General features: G+C 39.4%; 1 protein-coding gene across 1 annotated transcript in view; it reads left to right on the forward strand.

The window, feature by feature from the left end:
- abcc3 (ATP-binding cassette, sub-family C (CFTR/MRP), member 3) overlaps positions 1-19,174 on the forward strand; it is a 62,374-nt gene that overhangs the window by 12,719 nt on the left and 30,481 nt on the right. Inside the window, exons 2-4 of the mRNA XM_085361198.1 lie at positions 12,187-12,363; positions 13,065-13,178; positions 17,319-17,456. Of these exons, the coding sequence (XP_085217324.1) occupies positions 12,187-12,363; positions 13,065-13,178; positions 17,319-17,456 (429 nt within the window). The remainder of the gene's footprint in view (positions 1-12,186; positions 12,364-13,064; positions 13,179-17,318; positions 17,457-19,174) is intronic.

The raw sequence follows: 19,174 nt of genomic DNA on the forward strand, positions 1-19,174 counted from the left end.
ATGGTGGCAGATGATCTGCTAAAGGATACGGTAGCACGGTGGTGGATGGTGAATTTCCAGAGAAGCAGCTGAATTAATTTCAGGGACCACCACAACAATGGCCTGACCAGACGGCCAAAAGGACTGGAGCTAGGTGGTTATCAGCGACTGGATGTTTTCAAGTGTGAGTGTTCTTGCAGCGCCCAAGTAAAGGGTACAGTGTGTGTGTGTGTGAGAAACTCTGCAGTTTCCCCGAGTTCAAAGTATATTTAAATAAATGAAAATGCCAGAACGTGTTCAGCAGTGGCAACAATAACTGATTAAGTGCGAAGAACTTTTCTGCCTCACAGCACTTTATTAAAACCTCTGTCAGTTTTATTAAAGTAAGCATCAAAGCTGAGGTTGGGCAGGTTTAAATGTGCATGTAAAGGTTATTACACTAATGTCACCCTGATGTGTATTCGGCCAGAATGAAGAAATGCCCACTTATTGTAACCCATACTCATACAGGAGGGCGTAGCACAGTCAGACAGAATGCATGGTATGCAGCGCACACATTATCAGACTGATCCAAAGCCTATTTATCAGCAGCCTTATATACCAACAACTCAAACTGTCAGCAGCAGCTTGGATTACAGTTGAGTGCCTTGGGGAAGATCAGCCGTGCAGGAGCTGAGCGTCGTCTTCTCAAAGACTTTAAAGTGTAGTGTAAGCTGTTGTGTAAGGCTGGAATAGTTTGTCTCATGTGCTGCTCTTAGGCAGAGGTTGGATACTACGAGGCTGAAGCTGAATTGAAATTGAAAAAGAGGAAGTTCTTGTATTGGTATTAAACTGTAGACATCGAATGCGTAGCGGTTTTTGAGCTTTTAAACCCTTGTCACACGCTGCAGGGAAGTGAGAGTACTGATGAGGTGATGAGTCTGCAGATGTGCTTAGTGCATTCAGTGTGTCTTGACAAGAAACTTACTGTGCACATTTGTTCTTCATTCATTTTTACATTATTTATTCTTCATTATCCATAAAAGTAAAGTATTGGCCTTTATGCTTTCTATCCTCCATCTCATTTGGCAGCCTTTTATAGCTATATAGCAGCTGACCATCTTAACAGTAGTAACCAACAGTTTAAAATGACATCCTATTAATATTTAATCACCTTATAACTGCAATCTTTAGATCAGCCTGCAATCCCTTCAGGTCTGCTGTGCAGATCTGTCTGCCACCAGTTGCACAGACAAAAGAAAGACTTTTGTTTTACCTCATAGCTTGTTGTTGACGTTGGTGTGCCTGCTCCAGGTTAGGAAGCCTCAGGATGAAAGAGTTCAAGTATCTCAGCCACAGTGGACTGGGAGATTGACAGATTGTGGTGAGGGTGAAAGTGAATCTGTTGGTTTATTGTATGAGATCGCCCACTCTTTAAAGAGTGGGTGGCCTCTCCTTTAAAGATAGCGTGAAGCACTCGGTTATTCAGGAGAGGCTGAGAGTGGAGCTACTACTCCTCCTTGTTGAGGTGTTTTAGGCATGTCCCAATTGGGAGACGGGGCAGACACAGTGGAGAAATTGCATCTCTCGGCAAGCTTGGGAACACCTTTACCTGGAAGGGCTGGTGGAGATGGCCAAGGAGAGAGGTCTGGGCATCTGTTTAGACTGCTGTCCCAGTGACATGGACCCAGACAAGCGGTAGAGGTTGGATGGTTGGATGGACGTAGCCCTGTGATAACACATGAGGGCCTCCTAGCTCTATTGCCAAAGTCTATGTGACAGCACATTTGTGCCTTTTTACTTTTGGATTAGTCTGAGGAAATATGTTATCCTTAGTCGATTTGCTCCAAACGAATCATCCCTCCTCAAGTAGTTGCTGTACAATAGAAATTGATCTAAACTTTGTGACAGTGGTGCCCAATGGAGTGGAAGTTGCTTGTTGCTATTTGAAGTCTGATTTTTTTTTTAAATTCCTTAAAAACAAATTCTGCTTTTTTGTTGTAGGAAAAAAAATGTAGTTACATGTGTATTATGAATTCCGGTATTTTAATGTCAGTTTATATCTGTCCACTCTGGCATGGAGAAGTAATGATGCCCTAGGAAAAATTCCCCCGATGCAGTGTCTACTTCCTGAACCGAGAGACTGCTAAGTCAGCAAAAGCTGGTAATCGACACAGTTGTGACAAGTCTTGGTTAACAGCTCTGAATGAGTAAGGGAGGTTACAGGCTCATGATACCATGTTTTAATAAATGTGGTTCTCTGCGTGAACCCATAACGTTGTGGGTTTAAAGTGTAACAGCAGTCTTTCTGCCGCTCAGAGTTCTTCATGTTTTCAGTTTTCTCTCAGCCGGCTGGTCCGATTTATCTTTCCTCTACGGTTTGCTGTATCTTCTTTAAGGCCCTTTGCCCCCCAAGTTACGCAACACATCTGTAAAGTATCATCTTTTATCTGCTCCAAATATGAAAATCTATACTGTAGTCTGCATTTAAGTTATTTCAGCAATGCCCACTATACAGACCAAAGATCCATGGGTAAAATGCTAATGTTTTCCATGCGTCGGTGTAAGCAAACACAGCCAGCAGCAGTTCCTGTCCCCCTGCAGTCTTTACTGTCGTCAGCCTCCCATTCATACCGCTGGACAGCTTTTCAGTGTAACAGAGAACAGATGGAGATGGCCTGTTGATTTTCTCAAACCTCTAGATACACTAGAAAGCATAAGCCTGACTAAACTGTGTTGGTTGATGGTAATTCAAGTACAAGTACAAGTTAATACAATTCCCCTGCCCAACAGTTGCAGTGTCTCAGTACCGAGTAATTCCCTTGCTATGGCTTTCAGTACCCTGGTGTATTGTATTAAACCACATGTAATTAAAGTATGAAACCAGAGCCACAACATTATATTTACAGTCATTAGCAACAAAATGAGGTTAGTAAAACAGGCCTAATGCATTTGCTGCACAGAGTGCAATTTTGTCTCCCCAAGGCAAAGTGTACCAAGCTGTGTTCATACACATCTGAAGTGCAGTTTCATAACCACAGGAAAACATGCAAAGTGCTTGATCAGAATTACCACCATATCAAAATGGGCCTAATGCATTTAAAACTCACCGGTTACCATTTGGTAACTCATTTTTTTCATACTCATACAGTATGAAAACTAAACTGAAATAAGCCAGGCTTTCTATTTCCTTAAGTCCAGTCTTTATGCTAAGCTATGCAAACGACAGTTTTACAGGTACAGATGTCCAAGATTTCCATAAGGAGATGAGCATGCACCACTTTGCTGATAAAAAGCAGTCTAAGGATTAAAATTCATTGTAAAATTAAAGGCTGGATCTTAAGCGCATGTGGTTGTGTAAGAAAGTTAGATTGTGCCAAAACAAATCATATGATTGCATTGCTTTGGGCATGTCGCTACAGGTACTTAGAAGACGAGCGTGCCAGATGCTTGATCCTTTTTTTGCCGTAGATAATTGTATTCTGTGTATCACTGTAAGTTACCTGATCAGGCTTGTTGATAATTTTATGCTTCTGAAAATCAAATGAACACTAAACCATAAACCAAAACACTGCATGTATATAGTAAATGTTGAATAAGCTTGAGATTCACCACTTTCATAAATGTGTTCAAATGATGTCATTGGTTAAAAAAATACACATGGGGAAAATGGAAAAACATCTGGGAATGTGGCGTTAGGAAGTAGGCATATTCAGTTATTTGCTACTAGCATAACAACTGTAAGCACCAGGATTAAAAAGGATGAATTAAAAAAATTAGACGCCACCTGTGGCTCTGCTCCATTACTTCTTAAGCTGTTCAGCATTCCACTCTTAGAACAGTGTTTTATTGAATAAACTGCCTTAACAGCTCAGTGATAGCACTTTATAATCACCATCGTCATTATTAAATGGTGAACTGATAGCTCATTTAGCTTTAGTTAGTAGTTTTGACTGTTTCAGTGGATTATTTTAGAGAACAAATACTTTACCTAAATAATATTTATAGCTGTTCTTATGTTTTTAAGTATTCAAAAAGGCAGGTGGGATGCTAGTGGAAAAATCACAAGACTCCAAATCTAGAGATGGTGGTCTGTGTCCTGCTTTTTCTTTTCTTTTTTTTCCATATTCATTTTGCTATTTGCTTGAGTTTATCTTCAGTTGATGTGTTGATCAAAGGTCCTACAAACCTTTGATATTAAATCTCTGGACACCTGAATGAGCGTTAATTAAAAGAAAACAAAAAACTATTAGATCGTAAATGGTTACAGAAAATTAAATAGTAACGGAATTCTATTTTTTAAGTATGTATTTCGCTTTAGTAAAGTAATGGCAGTTAACTCACTTTTGGTGAAAAGTTACAATAGATAAAACTAACTTCAAGGTAAGTTTAAGATCCTGTAATATTAGACATCATGAGAATGAGGTTAAGTTTGCTAATCAACAATAAAAGCTTTATTACAAAATTAGAGTTTGTGTTAATGATCACAAAGTCAGAATGTAGTATGTAACGTGTGTATGATTTATAAATCGGGGATTAAAGTAGTTTGGTAAGAGCCAAACTATCCATAGGTTGTGTTCATGATTCTACAGCGCTCATGTTCAGTTAAGCTGATGATGTCGATTCACTGACTGAACACACAGTAGCTTTATACTTACTCGGGATGGGAAATTTGACATGATGGCTTGTGTAACATAAGTTCTAATGATGAAATCCACAAAGAGCAGCAACGCCGATCAGCTGATCACAACCTGTGCAGAAAAGCTGCTTCTCACAATAGAAATCATTATCGTTGTGACCCCATGCTGCACCACCACTCATTTTTCACACCTTCAGATTGGTGGTAGTGGTGCACACCTGCCAAATCTCACTTTAACCACTCACCCTCCTACAGTGTAGTCAGAAGCAAATAGAGCGGATTTTCTCTGGTCAAACTAAGTGGATTAGATGTAAAAATTATGCATAAAATTGTTATTCCTTGTATTGATACTATTCGATTATGACATGAGATTTAATTAGTTTGGCAAAAATAAGCTTTTCAGTTTAACTTGAGTGAAGAAGTTGAATCGGTAGTTTCAAACTTTTAGCTGAATGTTTTTTTTAATGCAAGTATCTGATTCTGCTAGAAGAGGCACTCGTGTGTGCTTTTCCCACTTCTGTTATCAGTTTACAGCTAACAGTTTAATTTACTGTCAATCTATATTTTACCAACAGTGGCTATTTTTAGTGTCACTTCAAGTGATGTTCATTTGAAATCTTTTCATTTTTCATTTTAGTCTCAGTTGCAATATAAACCATTTATAAATCACCTCAAGTTTTGACAGTAAAATTGATTTTGACATGGCGACAGTCAAGTATTTTAGCAAAGGCCTTAATCATTTAGTGATGTGAAATGTATCGAAAAGCTTCACTTCAGTGATTTTGTGACTTGGATATTTAAGTCACAGTGCTGAGATTTTCAGTTTTGAGGTTGCTGACTTGTGCTTGTCTCATTAAATCACTGAAAGGTTGGGGGGCAGATGGGGGTATGCAATAGAATGACTGTGTCACCATACTGAGTCATCTTAAAAGCACACGTTGCAACAAGTCTAAACAAATTAGACAGCGAGTCTCAGCGAGGAAAGAGCAGCTCTGACTCACTGGTTGTATTAAAAGTCAAACTGCCAGCATGTACAGTAGAGATTTTGTACTACTGTAAGCTGCATCGCTCGTTGTATTTGAAAGTGGTAGTACTTGAAGCTCAGGTGATAAAGTGATCTTTTATATTGCTCCATAATTTCAGATATAAAGCTTTTCACTTTCTGATATTCTGCAAATGATTTATTTGGATTCACAGGGTGTTTTGATTTTACAACATCAAAAGTTCAAGAAAAAAAGACGAGAGGGGGCTAAAATTTTTGTTAAAAGACCTTTTAATTAGAATGTTTGTCATTGTGGTTTAGTGATTTTACTTTGTTTATTTGTTCATGTTAATATGGCATGAATACTGTCTTATTCAGTCTGTTCTATACTAGTGTTAGAAAGAAAGCCAGCGTGAAGTGCCTTAAAGCTGCATTCTTTTTAATGGCCACCAGGATCTTGTTACTTGTTGCAGTGTCTTCTGATTAGGGCTGCTCGATTATGGCAAAAATGATAATCACGATTATTTTCACTGAAATTGAGATCACGATTATTTGACGATATTTATTTAACCCTTTAAGACCTACTATAGAACCAAGTCCACCAGAGCTTATATTATTTTTTTATATGCTGTAGTGCCATTTGTGGGAGCATTTCAAGTTGCTATACATCAATACAACTGTTATAGCCCATATTTTAATGATATGTATGCATTAAGTCCATAGTAATTACATAAATTGCAAAAAAGTGCAATAAACTACAAAAAAAATTGAAAATCGCTTTTGTTTTGTTTACATATATTTCTACTTGGAGAAATTTAAGAGGTTTATCCCTCAAAACTTTAAATACAATAAAGTTGCAAAAAATAGTTTACAACAACAGGAAATTTATTTTGAGTGTCTTCATAGTTTTATTTTGGAGATACAGCAATTTTTATATACTGCAGGAAAAACAAAAAACAATCCTATGATGCAAATTTGCAAAGAAAACAGCATGTGCATCATTTCACTGTGGGAAGTGTTACGAACAGCTGATAGGAACGGCAAAGCGTGTTTCTGGAATATTATGTTTTTGTTCCTGCAAGCGCTTTTTATGCAATTTTTGCAAAGCTATATGTGGAACGAAACCGTGACCGAGGACAAGCTGATGGCATAAGATGTAAGTACAACTCCTCCGGTTTCATATGCAAAACAAATTATTGCGCTAGCTTACACGGTTCAGGTTCTACAGGGATTTAACAATAGTTACGCAAAACGGAGCGTGCTGCTCTGACCGGCTTTAAAGGGTTAACAATGACTTTAAAAAATAATATAAAATAGTGTGCAACACCACTGAAGTTTTTTTTTTAAACTCTCTTTTCAACCAACGGCAGTCACTCTCCAAATAACTTCTGCTTAGCTTTCCGAGCTTCCCTCGGGTCCTCTTAATCAGCGGTCTCCAACCTTTTTTGCGCCACGGACGGTTTATGCCCGACAATATTTTCACGGACCGGCCTTTAAGGTGTCGCGGATAAATGAGGGAGGGGCTAATAATCGGCTCAGTCATTTTTAATGATCGTTGAAAGCCCAGATCGTAATCGTGATTAAAATTCGATTAATTGAGCAGCCCTACTTCTGATGTTGTTGATCAGTTTATGGCAGCGGCCAAACTTGCGGCCCACGTCACCCCTACTTGAGCTGATACATTGACCTGAAGAAATAAAATGCAATTTGGCCTTTGAAGTTACTTTTCTTTTTTTTTCTTTTTAGGAAGGATTTGTTCGTTGTTGAGTGCAATGTTAAAATAAGTTCTTTAAAAAGCAACAAAATATTTAATATGGAGGCAACAAGCATGTGGGGAGCACAGACATGTGGAGGGATTGGCTGTGTTAGTTCAGTTCTTTGTAGAGAAAACAGCTTTCACTATCAGTCAGAAACTAATGTGTACACTTAAGTCTGCATTCTTACTTTGGTAAATACGAACAAATTTATAGCAGAAGTGCGGCCACGTGTGTGGCCAGAAACAGAGGACCAATTTGTTTATTTGGTAGTTCAATAAAAGGCTTCAGTTGGTTAAGAGTGAGGGGAAAATTGTGTTTGCATTTGCAGTTTTGTCTTCGTAGACAATATTTGAAATTTCAAAAACAAACAAAACACTAAATTTTCTGTGTGTGTTTTCTTTGTTTAGTTTTTTGTACTACTTGAACAGCAAAGTTCCCTGAAATGAGATGACAGTGCCAGCAGTGGCCCACAGCTCATTTAAGCCAGAGACCCCTGGTTTATGGTCTCATCCACTTGTTTTGGGTCAAACTGATCACTAAATCAGATTTAGTAATTCTAAGATTAAGAAAATAGAATTAAGCAGGATATTCTCATAGCTAATGACTTCTGATTAACGAGCGTGATTGACATGCAGAGTGACACAATTTTCTTCTTTGTGATTTTAGTCAAAGATAACACGTTTCCTGATGAGTCGAGAGAGCAGCTTCTGTATAAATCAGATTGATTTGATTACCATGAAGCCGATGTACCAGGATGTTTAAGTCAAATGCCGCTATTGAATCTTTCCTGGCTCTTATCGCTCAGTGTGATCGGTATTACCACATGATGAGACTCATAAGGGAGAAAATTATCTGGCTTGCAGTTTAACACTCCGGTCTGCTTCTGCTTCTACTAATATTTTATCTCAGTCTTGTGAAAAGAAATCCTCCTGCTCTCTGAACCTTTACATCTCGCCTTTTGTTAAAGTCTCAGCATTCAGGTCTTTAGTGCGAAGACAACGACCTTGAAAGTCTGTGAAACAGAATGAAGTCTAGTACCGGTAGTCTGCCTTTAGTAGCAGCTGCAGTGTTGAAAGTAGCTTGTCTCTTCCCTTTCATTAATCTCCTGCTTGATAGAAGCCTCTGGTGTTTCTTAAGGCTTCTAAAACACATTTTGTTAACTTGTTTTTCCTTAATCAATATCAGTTGACACACAGAGTTGTAATATTTTAAGCTTTTACAGTTACACCACTTTTACACTTTTACACCAGCAGTGTTTTACATACTACAATCTGAACACAAATAATATGTTGTCCTGCTGCTCAGGTTGACCTGAAGAAAGGAGAAATGGAGAGGAGGACCTATTACTTGCTGTGTCATGCGCACATTTGCAATGCAAAGCATGCAGAAGTCACTACTTCATTTAGGTGAAAAGTAACATCTGCTTGCAGTAGTCCTCCATGTGTCAGGTAAACCTGAATGGATCATTTAAAAAAAAGTTGTTTGTTCCAGAGAACCAGAGAAGAAGATTGGTGCTGTTCTCATGCCTGTGTGATAAATGTATTAGTCCAGACAGGAGATGGTTAGCTTAAATGGAAACGGGCGCTAACACAGTTGTATCCACAGGTGACAACAGCCACCTGTTGACACTTCTCACTAATTAGCATGCCACACTTTCACTTCCCTGTGTTATTTTCATAAAAAGTGAAGTTAAAAATGACAACTTGTATGTTATACAGGGTTAAGAGCTTGGACTGGTTACACCAGTCCAAACTATTGAAGCTGATATAATGCCATTAGCACCCAGTGTTCTTTGTTAATAATAATAAAAATAATGATGGATTGCATTTATATAGCGCTTTTCGGGACCCCTCAAAGCGCTTTACAATACCACTATTCATTCACACTCACATTCATACACTGGTGGAGGCAAGCTACAGTTGTAGCCACAGCTGCCCTTGGGCAGACTGACAGAAGCGAGGCTGCCATATTGCGCCATCGGCCCTTCTGGCCATCACCAGTAGGCTGTTGGTGAAGTGTCTTGCCCAAGGACACAACGACCGAGACTGTCCGAGCTTTATTTGCAGGGTTCAGGTTGTGCATACTGAGCATTTAACAGCATGTTCCCTCTATCTGTTTGTCCTTGTAGGAGCACCAAGGTGTCCTTTTATCTAAATGCTTCATTGAGCAGTTTAAAACCAAAACAATCCCAAACAGATTCCTTTTCGTAGTATTAACATTTTGATAAATCTTCAGCAAATCTGGAACTTTGGATTCTTTGGACCCAGACCGAGAGACTAGTTGGGGATTCCTTGGCAACGTCAACTCACTATGGAAGAAAGTGTATTTCCCCCTGCAGTTTGCAAGTGGTTACTACAGGTTGCTGTCTGTCGCTGGGTGATATCAGTGACAACAGAGTTGCTCCACAGAAATTCTCCTTGTGATTGCTAGCAGATTACCTAACCTAGGTTAGGGTTAGGGTTAGCTTGCATAGAAGATGATTGTTTGCAAACATTTGCTAACTAACCACAGAGCGGTTGTGAAACTAGGAAAAAATGTGATGCTGACCTGAAATGGAGTACGTTTACCTTCAAAGTAAAAGCTGCACCTTTTGAAACATGTTTTTTCAGTAGAAAGGACTGTGTGCAGCAACCAATGCATTTGCAGGGCGGTCTTTAATGCACCAACACATGCCTTCTTACAACCAATTTCATCTAGTAAGAGCTAGGAAGCTGCAACCACTTGCCAGTTGGTTGGAATTGGATTTTTCCTAAAAGACTGGCAGTTACAGCGGGTCACTGACCTGTCTGTAGGCCTGCATGATTTAGAATAGTTTGTTTTCAGGTTTATATTGATTAACCACTGAGTGAAATATTTTTTATTTTTAAGATTATTCTTTTGGCCTTTTATGGATAGAGACTGTGTATCTAGGCAGGAAAGTGGGGAATACTGCTGTCCCATCATACAGCATATGGTAAATGGCCAGTATTTGTATTGCACTTTACACTACATTCAGTCATCCACCCATTCACACACTGGTGATAGCAGCTACACTGTAGCCACAGCTGCCCTGGGGCGCACTGACAGAGGCGAGGCTGCCGGACACTGGCGCCACTGGGCCCTCTGACCAACACCAGTAGGCAACGGGTGAAGTGTCTTGCCCAAGGACACAACGACCGAGACTGTCGGAGCCGGGGCTCAAACCGGCAACCTTCCGATTACAAGGCGAACTGCCAACTCTTGAGCCACGATGGTAGCATATGATCATCTGCTCACTCACTGAGCTACACTGAGTAAAATAATTTTGCTGAAGTTTTGCTGCAGCTTCTTCCTAAAGTTGATGTTAAACATAATAGATTATTATCTCTATGACAATGTACTGAAGTAAATGTGTATCTGATGGTAAAATACAGCTTATTGTTTTGGCTTGTGGACTTTAACATCCTGTGAGTCAGAAAATTCATTTCTGTTTGGACTGTGAAATGGAGAAACCCTGCTGATAAACAGTACATTCACGGTCTGAGAATTCTTTTAGTTTCCTGTCATTATTGGAGCTAAAGTGCATACATTTTTTTGTGGTAAAAACTGCAAACACACACTGGGAGAAGTTCATGAATTTAGGTTTAAAAATAACAAGTTTATAAGGCTCACGTTCACGGTCTGGGAAATCTTTAAGAAGATTAGCAGAACCACTGGTTTCACTGCTCGCTCTTGAGCAATGTTAAGACTATCTGAAGTGGAGAGGGACATTCTACAGCCACACACACATGCGCAAGCACACACTTAGCCATGCAGATGGGCGTGGCAAGGTATGAAGAGTGGTTAGATGCTGGCAGCTGTGTTTATCTTGGTTCGATCTGTGGGTGGGCCTTCAGCCGTGTGGGAGCACCATAACTGCATTGTCAGAGTTGCGTATCTGCGAATGTTTACTTGGCGTTCTCCTCCGGATGTCCTCTGGGCTAATCAGATATTGTTCTTCAGCTGCAAGTAAACGAGCCATCTGTCTTTGACACGTCATGCTAAAGGTTTTAATATTTACACATTATCCGAAGTGGTGCACACTTTGTACATGTTTCTTAACCTCCATTGCTACTAATGCAGGTGGACTGCACTCTGCTTTCCCGTCAGTGCAGTTTGTGGACCAGTGTCGGCTCATCTAAAATAGACGCGGACTGGTTTATCAATCGGCAGATATTATTGGCCGATAGGCTTTAATCTTAAAGTAAAAAATGTTGGATGAAAAGTCAAAATGACAAGGTGAACATTATCCACAGTATTAATGCACATTTACCTTACAAAATAAAGTCCTGTTGGCGTTAGATAAATAAAACTGTATTGAATGCAGTTTGCCCATATACCCATTATGATCGTGAATATTATGGTAATTTGAAGTTTTTAAATATCCAGTTCAAAGAAATTATTAAAATCCCCAAATTATCCTGACATTTATCCTCATACTGATTGAATTTGAGTTTGATTATTAAGGAAAGTGATTAACACAATGCCAGGTTACTTTCACTGGATATATATATGTGTAGTTTAAATCCAAACATCAGATATAAAACAAACAAAGACACAAAACTTTCTTCCACTGGGTAGCTAACCAACTGGTCACCTTTGAAGTTATAGATTTAATATTATTGCAGGCCAGCACATCATGTTTTCCTGCCCCCCAATTTGTAGCAATGAGCAGATGTTCACAAGATGTTTACTAAGAGTTTTAACTTAAGGAAACCAGTTGGTGTGATTAAATTCTGTAGGTTGTGGAGGTGGGATTCCAGCTTGTGCAGTTTAGACAAGGTGTTAGCTTTGTGGGTCTTTCAGTGAGATGTAGGCATGTAAACTAAACCGCTGTTTTCTTGTGTCCACAGGTATCCAACCGGACATTTAATTCCAGTTGGCCTGACCTCCCAGAGTGTTTTCAGCTCTCTGTTCTCTCATGGGTGCAGTGCATCTATCTGTGGGCTGTCAGCCCAATCTACATCTTCTGTCTCAAGAAGAACAAGAAAGGATACATCATGATGTCACTTTTGAACAGGTTCAAGACGGTGAGAGAGCATTTCATACACTCATCACTTTAGTTTATTATAGTTCAGTGTATGGTAATGTCACATAGTACACATTATTGTGTTTAAAACTAGTTGGGAGGTACTGCAATATGTGAGATTTTGCAAGATAATTCGTATATTCATGTCTATAAAATAAAAACCCGAGGGTCCAATACTGAACCATGTTAGATTCAACATTTATCTTTCATATATTCACGTTTAGTGTCTATAAATTGTACATTGTGTTCATTTATTTAAATAATTACTGAATAATATGTAATCTGTTTCTCATATATGGTATAACCGCAGTACAAAGAGGAGCATTTCATGTTCTATGAATGCAGTTTTTAAAGCCTCTTTTATGTGTTTGATTTCTAGTAACGTCCTGCAAACTAAGGTTGCACTAGAGTATATCAATTTTAGTAACCGAGTACTTTGTTTCTCTGTTTTAGATGGTTAAATGATTTTCAGGTTATCATACATGTTATCATATATCATCACATTAACTCGACCAGCAGAGAGCGTCTAGAACTTGAAGTATAAATAAATATATTACAAACTAACTAACGAACTAAACCAAGCACAAGACTGGCCAGAAATCTCCTCATATTTTGATGGCTTTGACTTCTGTGTCTTATTTCTTTGTTTTTATATAATTCAATGTTTGTTTTCTCTCCCTTCGTCTCTCGGTTTGCTCTCAGGCATTTGGCTTTTTGCTGTGGATTGTGTGCTGGATAGATCTTTTCTACACATTGCACGAGGGCAATCAGCCGCCCATCTACTATGTAACCCCACTCGTGCTTGGCATGACCATGGTGAGGATCATGTTTTATATATATATATATATATGTTTGTTTTTTTTTGTTTTTTTAAGAATTATACAAATGTTTTTTTGCATATTCAAATACAGGCTGATGTAGGCCGCATATACAAGAGATTAATATCTGAGTGATAAAAGATAAGAGTCACGGAGACTGGCTTGCCAAAATGACAGCAGCTGTTCGTGTGATGGATAAAGTGAAATAGCAACATGGGCAGTTAGCTTGCCTTCAGTGCTCCAGAGGTGTTTTTACATGACTGTAACAGAAAATCGAAGCTGACATTACACATCCATAACCAGCTGTGGCCAGTTAATGTGTGATCCGAATCTTTGTTCATGTTCACATGCACACACTCAAATACTGCGTGTGGGTGAAAGGCTGAAATCCTTTCTCTTAGCTTCTTCTAAGCAAGTGTAACTCGGCTATGAAGCACAACAAAATAAGTGAGTTTTGTGTAAACAGAAACGTCCACAGAGATGTGGAGGAGCCTGTATAGACAAACAATGTGACTCAGAGCTTAAGGAGCGGGAGGCCTCAAACTTTTTTTTAAATCATCTTAAGTGCAGTTATGGTCTAGAATAATAAAACAAAAGAGGAAAACGTAGCAATCACTGTGTAATTCTGTGTCCATTTCCTGCTTATGTCTGTCCGTGGGCCAAAGCTAAATTATTTGGTCTTTGTCAGGAAATCCAAAGGATCAGTATTTCAGCTATTTATTGTTTGATTTCCTGAAGTAACAAGAAGTGGGGAAACATTCCTGTATCGCTGTACTTCAAAGACACGGGTCACAAACGCAGAAATGTTTCTCCGATTGATACATTTAAGACATAATGCCACAGTAAAGACTTCCCTGTTTTTTGTAAAACAACAACAACAAAAAGAAAACCAAATGAAACTATGCAAGAGAAAAGGGTTTCTCACACTCATATATGCTACTTTGATTTGAAATCCCTGTAGTTGCATCATTCCACACTCATAAATGTACAGGGTTTGGCAGCAAAACTTTAGACTTTCTGATGGTTCAGCTTTTTTCAACTTGCAGTCATGGACACTATAGACACAATACAAGAGGGGTGTCCAACTCCAGGCCTTGAGGGCCGGTGTACTGCAGGTTTTAGATCTTACCCTGAGTCAACACACCAGAAGAGAATAGAGATGGCCGTAAAAATGCCATTAAAACAGTCAGCTTCAAATGGAAATTCTCTGAACTGATACAATTCACCCAAAAAAATACACAAAATATTGATAAAAGATATGCACAGTGCCCGTGAGACCATGAAATGAATCCTAGACTCCACACTGAAGCCTCTTTGCCATCATGTCAGACGTGCTAGATAACATGCTAGAATTTCACTCACTAACTGCAGCAGTAACTTTGTTGGTGGCCTTTTCTATTTGTCAGATAATGCCAATAAAATACTCCAAAAACCATCAACACCACGGACACGTTTAAAACCTCTCTAAGAGCCTTACCAGCTACAGCTGCCTAACTTGGCAGACTTGCAGATAAAACAACTCCTAACTGTGTAAGCCTTGACAAATGAATGGGTGAGTTATACAAAAAAAAGACAATGATGCCAAAATAGTTGTTAAGTAAGGGAAATTAGCAGGTTGGTCAACACATGCTTTGGAGTGTTGTAATGTTTTAAAGTTGGGTGTTTTAACACAGGAGTCCATGGGACTGAGCTAGGCTCTGGAGGCAATTTTAAGAAATGCAGTTTTTGGTGCAATTTTTAGCTCATTTGGAGCTAATCAGTATCCCAGTAGTGCTTTCATTTGAGCCACAGATCAAGACAGACTGGAGGAGCGGGCATTGAGTTGGGTTTTCAATACCTGATTAGTTTACTAACTCATGTGCTTGATTAAAAGATACATTTTGTTGTTTATGAAAGGTCAAACATATATATTGTTCAGCTAATATACATTTTCCCATGTGGTTTAATGTTGTTAATGTCCAGTAAATGAATGATCTGTTAGACTGTTGATGTTACCTCTTTAAATCCCAAACTGTTAAAAACAAAATGCATCCATCAGTGTGATAAGTGCTCAGATGCAGTTATCTAAGATTGGACCAAATAAACCAAGATGCAGAAGTGAAGGTACTCTGGCACATTTCTGCACATGTGCAGAAATGTCCTTGTCACACTGGATACAGCTGGCAGTCTTGTGATAAACAGTTTACACCATCGTGAAGTTGTTGCAATTTCAAATGTCGCATGTCTTATTCCAAATCAAAACAGTTTTTTTTCCAGGACGTAAAAACAAATCTGAAACAGTTTCTGTTTCTTAAATCAGAATCAGAATACTTTATTGATCCCTGGGGGAAATTACACTAACTAAGAATAGTACAATATATACATATATATACATACATACATACATAAGTCACTCATAAATAAATAGTTGGAAAAGAAACATGTGTAGGCAGTAAAAGGAGAAAAGTCATATGCACTCTTTTTTTTTTTTTTTTCCTTTCTCCAAACAAATCCATTAACCAGGCCAGTGCTACAGACCTGAGGCCAGATACTGTGTAAATGGTGATACTGTATTTTTTTCCAGGTTCCTCTTAGACAGGAAAATTGTATTTCGTCTCCCCCTCCACAGCAGTGGAATGTTCCATCACTTCAGTTGTTATTGTTGGCATAAATTTACTGTTTAGAGAAAGTTTTCTGGTGGAAAAGGTGATGAAATCCTTTAGAACCACTAAAAGTCGGACAAGCACACTGCAATGGTTGCCCAAAGTAAAATTAGACAGGAAGCACTGAAATGAAAAACGTCACGCAGCAGCAGGAAATGAAAAAGAAAAAAAGTGGACTGAAAAGATGAGAGAATCTTTTCAGTCAAAGACATTGAGGTTTTCAGTCTGCACTTTAAAAAGGAAAAAATCCTGAATGGTGAAAATAATGTAGCTGTGAGGTTTAAAGAGCTGGCCTTGTTGATTTGAGGTGAAAGAATTTAATAAAGGCAGAAAAATCCTTACAAAAGAAATCGACTGCTGCAGAACATTTTAATGATGACTTTGCTCATCCTCTGAAACTTTAGCACGTTTTTTGGTGTAGATGTTCATGAGTCTTTATGACCTTTGTGCCTTTTTTTTATCCTGTGATAAATATTTGCCAATATTTGCTTGACAGACTAAGTTTAGACAGGAAAAAGGAAAAGATTACTTGCTAAACACAGGTGAGTCACATCGGCTAAAAAAAGAAAAGGCTGTGTGTATGGACAGCATTGCAGTCCTAACATGCTTTTTACATCTGGAAATGTGCAATAGTCTACTAGGATCCAAAATTTCATTATCAAAGGGTGAATGAGAAGATGTATGGATGCAGATGCACTTTCCAATTCACTGTCTGTGTAGCCACTGCACTAAAAAGACACCGGCTGTGCATAACTCCTGTAGGCGGACTAGAAAGTAGGATAACAAGAATGAGTAAGTGTACCGAATGTCCTGAATGAGGACATCCTCAAAGGAGCATGCAGCTTATTGGATTCTATCAGAGTTCATTTGCTCATTAATAGCTTAAATACTTATTTACGTTACACTGGGACTTGATGCAGCCTCTGGGTTCATCATCTGTCTGAAATCAGCTGTGTTAGTTTTTCTCCCTGTAAGCCAACTCTCTTCTGATTGGCTGCCCCTTGAAAACAGAAGATTTGAACAGTAGGTAGGTGGAGCTCTGATGTTATTATTTTAAATTTTGAGCATGTTTGATATAAGGATCCACCTCTGAAAAAGTCTAACAGAGGATGAAAAGCAAGTTACGCTTTCACTCTTAATTTAAAGACGGTCCTTAAATTGGTAATTAGCACGAGTTTGATCTCACTGTCTTTTTTAAAAGTCTGTCTTTACCTCTCCATCACCAGAAATAATGTAGCAGAAGCTGACTGAAAAGCCAGATAGGAAAACAGTGAAGCGGTCCTCCTGAAGTAAACTGCCCTGAGTGCTGCGGTTCCACGAGGAGCATATCTAACCCAAAGTTGAAACACTGACCCAGTTTGTGTGTGGTTTACCTCACATGCCCTCAGTTATTCTGTCATGGCTAATCTAATACCGTCTCTCCCTCTGCCCCTCACCCCTTCCCAATCCTTTTTCCTCTCTCTGTGTGTCACCCCCACCCCTTCCTTCCCTCTCAGCTGTTGGCCACATTTCTGATCCAGTTTGAGAGGTTACGCGGGGTCCAGTCCTCGGGGGTCCTCTTCATCTTTTGGTTGCTGTGTTTGCTGTGTGCCACCGTGCCTTTCCGCTCCAAGATCCTACAGGCTTCCAGCCAGGTGAGAACATGCCGTTGCCCTCAAATACCTTTTACTTGTCTGCCATCATCTTCTCTGCCTGGTGCCCTTTTTTCACCCGTCTGAATCTCCTTCCCCCAGTCTTGTTGTCTTAAGAGTTGTTTTGGAGTTTACAGTGGGTGGATGCTCTGGCAGGGGTTAGATCAGGGCACCACTAAGCAAAAAGGGAATAGTAGGCCTGTTGTTCCCAGTGTACTTATCTTACCTTCAGTGTGCACCGCTCACCAGCGGAGCTGCAGCTCACAGCAAACAAACCCTGCAGGGAGTATGGAGCTGCGGTGGAGACTGATGCAGAACAGTTGTTTGTAAGCGCTGCTGACCCAGTAGTTCTGCGAATTCTGGTTTTAACAATTGCAAGGCTCTAATCTGCAGGACTTGCATGGCTCCCAGATAAGCTTCCCGTCCATGAGAAGGGAAATTGATTAGTGACCCATTAAACTGTTGTACTACAAAGGCTGAAAACTGCTGTTTTTACACAGTAAAGATTCATGTCAAAGTTGATTGCAAGTTGTGCACATGATGAAGAATGGTGCAGTTTATTGAATAATGCAAGATTTTAGACCTGAGTGTATTTAGTGTTATTTAAGGCAGCAAAAATCTATATTTGTTCATAATCATGGCGTTATGAATACGGAACAAAACTGCTCCTAATAAAAACTAGACTGTGCATTGCATTGCAGCATTTTTAATCTTTGTCTTTACTGGTTTGGTCCATTCTTACTATTTATAATCAGGTACCATACACTTGGTACTGCCTAGTGAGAATAGTGGACGATTTAGCTGCTGTACAGGCAGATAAGATAAGATAAGATAAGATAAGATAACCTTTATTAGTCCCACACGTGGGAAATTTGTTTTGTCACAGCAGGAAGTGGACAGTGCAAAAGTTATGACGCAAAAATTAGAATACAATAAGAATAAATACAGTACACAACTGTACAGAATAGAATAAAATAATATACTATATACAGTAGAATAAAATAGAATAAAAATATACAATAAGATAAAAATAGAATACGAATGCTATATACAACTGAGTAAAAATACAACGATGCCAGAAAGGATTATTGCACTTAGTGTTATTGCACATGTGTGAATGTGTGTGTTTGTTCAGTTAAAGTCTTTGTTGTGGAGTCTGACAGCAGTGGGGAGGAAAGACCTGCGAAATCTCTCCGTCCCACACCGTGGGTGCCGCAGTCTCCCACTGAAGGAGCTGCTCAGTGCTGTCACAGTCTGCTGCATGGGGTGGGAGACGTTGTCCAACAGGGATGACAGCTTAGCCGCCATTCTCCTGTCACTCACCACCTCCACTGGGTCCAGAGGGCATCCTAGAACAGAGCTGGCCCTTCGGATCACCCTGTTCAGTCTCTTCCTGTCCCCAGCAGAGATGCTGCCGCCCCAGCAGACCACACCATAAAAGATAGCAGAAGCCACCACAGAGTCATAGAAGGTCTTCAGGAGTGGGCCCTCCACCCCAAACGACCTGAGTCTCCGCAGCAGGTACAACCTGCTGCGGAGATGTTTCTGTTTGTGGCTGGTGTCGTTTAATACTCAAAAAGATGACCAGCCTCAGTGTTGGATATGAAAGGCTTTGATGTCTGATATATGTATGCACAAGTAATTCTTTTTTTCACGAGTTAATATTATTGTGGAGAACAGAGAATGGAATGACTGTCATGTGGGGAATGTTAATCTTGTAT

The sequence above is a fragment of the Diplotaxodon limnothrissa genome, linkage group LG8, assembly GCF_057381915.1.
Source record: "Diplotaxodon limnothrissa isolate DT_005_m linkage group LG8, D_limnothrissa_male_GT1.1, whole genome shotgun sequence".
NCBI classification, from domain to species: Eukaryota; Metazoa; Chordata; class Actinopteri; order Cichliformes; family Cichlidae; genus Diplotaxodon; species Diplotaxodon limnothrissa.